Genomic DNA, 3122 nt, shown 5'->3' on the forward strand with positions numbered 1-3122 from the left:
GCCTCTTTGAGGAATTTGGCTTCTCATGTTTCAACAATGTTCGGATCAAGTCATAAATTGTCTGATTTGTTCGGATATCAGTGTTCTTCTGACATAGTGTGGAAAGATTCAGAAAGGAGACACTTACCAACACTGTACTGTACTTTTTTTTTCCATTATAAAGTGTGCCAATTTAATCATTATGTTGCCTCTACAATTAAAAGAATGCAATCAGATAAGCTGGATACAGCTGCTGATCTTAGACATCCAGTTGGTCCAGTTCTAACATGGTTCCTTGATTTTTCCCTGACAGTGAAAATAAAAAGCCACCACACAGAAAACAGAAAGGGTACAGTCCACAGGCTAAAGACAGCACTGTTATACAGTTATTTTTCAAATGTCTAAGATGTGTTGTGTTTGCAAATATTTCATACTTTTTAAATTTCAAACTACTTAAATAGTATAGCAGAGCTTGGTAAAACTATAATAATGTAAGAACATTTAGGTTTCTAGCCAAAAGCATCGGGTTAACAGGTAAATATGCACTATAGAGGGTGCCTTTTATATCGATATTGTGATATTGTTCATTAATATGTATGATGCATTCACATTCATTGCAAAGCTATAAATTGTAATGTTAAAGGAACAGTCAACTCATTATTTATTAAGAAAATTGATTCAGTGTAACATATCTGTATGTTATGATAGTATGCAAACCTTTTCTTTCTGTACTATCAGGTCTGACTCCTTTTTGCAGAACATTGTGAAAGGTATCTTAAGAATATGTACAATAGAACAAAAGCATGACAGAATTGTAAAAAATTCCAAATTACGATGCATTGCAGTCAGTCACAGTCCTCTGTGATTGAATACAATAGTTTTGTATCAAGGTAAGGTTTATTTATTTATATTGCACCATAAAAGCAAAATGAGTGCTGACCAAAGTGCTGCAGAACAGACAAAACATGACACATCACCATACAAAAGAAAGCCTTATAAAAACGGATAAAATTCATAAAATATCAACAATATCAAAGATTTTATAATGGTCAATAACAAACGAGAAGATGGTCTGAATCTTAAAAATTTAATAATAGGGCCACTTTAAACAATATGCTTTCAGATCACATAGGCCCATTTTTATGTTGCAAAGTTTTGCATGTTGTCTTGACTTTAACGTAGGACAACAGACTCACTTGTCATGTTTAATCATGGGTGGAAGCTGAAATGAAGGGGGAAAAAATGGTAGTAATTTCCAAAATAAACCAACATGCTGCATTCATATTACTTCATAAAAAGTGTACTCACATGCAGTAAGAGAGTAATCACTTTGTGACTTCTTGAATCCTGAATAAGAAAGACACAGTTAAACCATGTAAAAGATGAATATAGAGTAACACTATACAGAAACATGAAACTGCATACAGTGAACTTTGAAACAGGTCTCTCAAGGAATGAACTGGACTGAACAGAACATTTACCAGCAGCTTGTATCTTCCTCCATATGATGAGCGCAGTTATTATGAGAACAGCCAAACACATGAACACCAGCACACTGAAAACTACAAACTGAGTAGATGATCCGGGCTCATATTCAGCCACATCTGTCAATGTGGTGAAAAAATAAATAAAAAAATAGTAAGATGATGGACAGTTATAGGTGTTTTTTTTTTTTTTTTTTTATTAAACCTGTTGCAATTTTGATTGTTTATTCATTTTTCTTTACCAAAAATAATGTCCAGTTTGTTGTCCAGACTGAGATGCTTCATTGTGCAGTTGTATTTATGTTCCTGGCGTAGCTCTTCTTCACTGATCACCAAACTCTTCCTCATCTGGTACGTTCCGTCTCCGTTGGGCAGAATCTGTCCTCCTGTGATCTGATCATCATCCACAGGCTGACCATCTCTGAACAGGGTCAGGTTAATGTGACGGGGGTAAAAACCAGTGGCCAAACAGCTGATCTGAAGCCCTTGAGAGTTGGTGAGTGTCTTCCTCATGAGTCTGACTCTGGGTTTCACTATACAGAGAAAAATGAGAAGTGTTACTGCTTAGGTGTTAACATTAAAATGTTGGGTTCATTGCATGAGTAAGTAATTATTCTGATATTAATTGGGTTGATTCTCTCACCTTTTCTCATTACACTGTTCTTTTTCATGTACAAGTACCTACGCAAAATTTTAATGCAAATAGGTTGATAAATATTTTCAATCAGAAACTTCATATGAAGTCTTGTTATTTGGCCCCATGGTCCCCATATTATTTTTGTCTGGACATTTTTTTCTGTGTCAAAGGTGTATTCTCCTATTTCTTGTCCATCAAAAGCATCCCATCTCTGCAGTAGACCTGGTTTATCATCATCCAACAGTTCACATCCAGCAAGTCTCTGTTGAACATGTACATCTTCAAATGAACAGAAAGATAATTCGTTTCTTAAAAGACTTACTAGTCTTCACTGACAAAAATCACAAGATGTAGATTGAAAATACTTGTAATCATAGCCATCTCTAGTAAATACTTTTCTTGCCTATACATCAAAATCTCTTCAAGAAATAACAAAATATGATGTACAAACTCTGCGTTTGTTATCAAAGTTATGTATAATATGTGTTGGCCAGCACTGACCATTTGTTTGATTTAGATTCTTCTTAAAATAAACTGTTCGTGCTTTCATGCTGTTATACATATCGAGAAATACAACATCAGCATCACTTTTCTCTTCATTTTGGTACTTTGAGTCACTCGGACAGCGGTGTACAACACTCCATGTGATCGAGTCATAATATCCTATTTGCACATCATCCAACATCAGCACAGCACTGAACTCAGGAAATTGTGTTCGTCCAACAATATATGTTGCAAAGGCCATCAGTGAGTGAGAACCTGTGGATAAACACAAACACTGTGTGTTCACTGCTCTGTGTGTGCACTTTGGATGGGTTAAATGCAGAGCACAAATTCTGAGTATGGGTCACCATACTTGGCTGAATGTCACTTCACTTTCACTTTACTGTACATATATTTCAATCATGACAACTCTCAGAGGGTTTGGCATATTGTACATGACAATGTTAATGTGTTTGGTCTTCGTTAAATAGATCTGCTAGATCTAAATAGTATAGAAATAGAGACTCAAACCCACAACC

At 35.3% G+C, this 3122-nt stretch overlaps 1 protein-coding gene across 1 annotated transcript; it reads right to left on the reverse strand.

Moving 5' to 3' along the window:
* Positions 1 to 1304: 1304 nt before the first annotated feature.
* LOC127964175 (major histocompatibility complex class I-related gene protein-like) lies at positions 1305 to 2851 on the reverse strand. Its single transcript, XM_052564327.1, has 5 exons — positions 2602 to 2851; positions 2107 to 2379; positions 1706 to 1996; positions 1385 to 1583; positions 1305 to 1326 (listed from the first exon to the last, which is right to left on the reverse strand). Exons 1-5 carry the CDS (start codon positions 2843 to 2845, stop codon positions 1305 to 1307), a joined length of 1029 nt encoding a protein of 342 aa, XP_052420287.1. The 5' UTR covers positions 2846 to 2851.
* Between the last annotated feature and the right edge of the window lie 271 nt (positions 2852 to 3122).

The sequence above is a fragment of the Carassius gibelio genome, chromosome B8 (genome assembly GCF_023724105.1).
Source record: "Carassius gibelio isolate Cgi1373 ecotype wild population from Czech Republic chromosome B8, carGib1.2-hapl.c, whole genome shotgun sequence".
NCBI classification, from domain to species: Eukaryota; Metazoa; Chordata; class Actinopteri; order Cypriniformes; family Cyprinidae; genus Carassius; species Carassius gibelio.

Coding starts and splice junctions, on each gene's coding strand:
- LOC127964175 (XM_052564327.1), bottom strand. CDS start 2,845: ATGGCCTTTGCAACATATATTGTTGGACGAACACAATTTCCTGAGTTC. Junction 1,584..1,705: donor CAAACTGGACATTATTTTTG/GTAAAGAAAAAT, acceptor CCACATTGACAG/ATGTGGCTGAATATGAGCCC. Junction 1,327..1,384: donor GTATGCAGTTTCATGTTTCT/GTATAGTGTTAC, acceptor TTTCTTATTCAG/GATTCAAGAAGTCACAAAGT.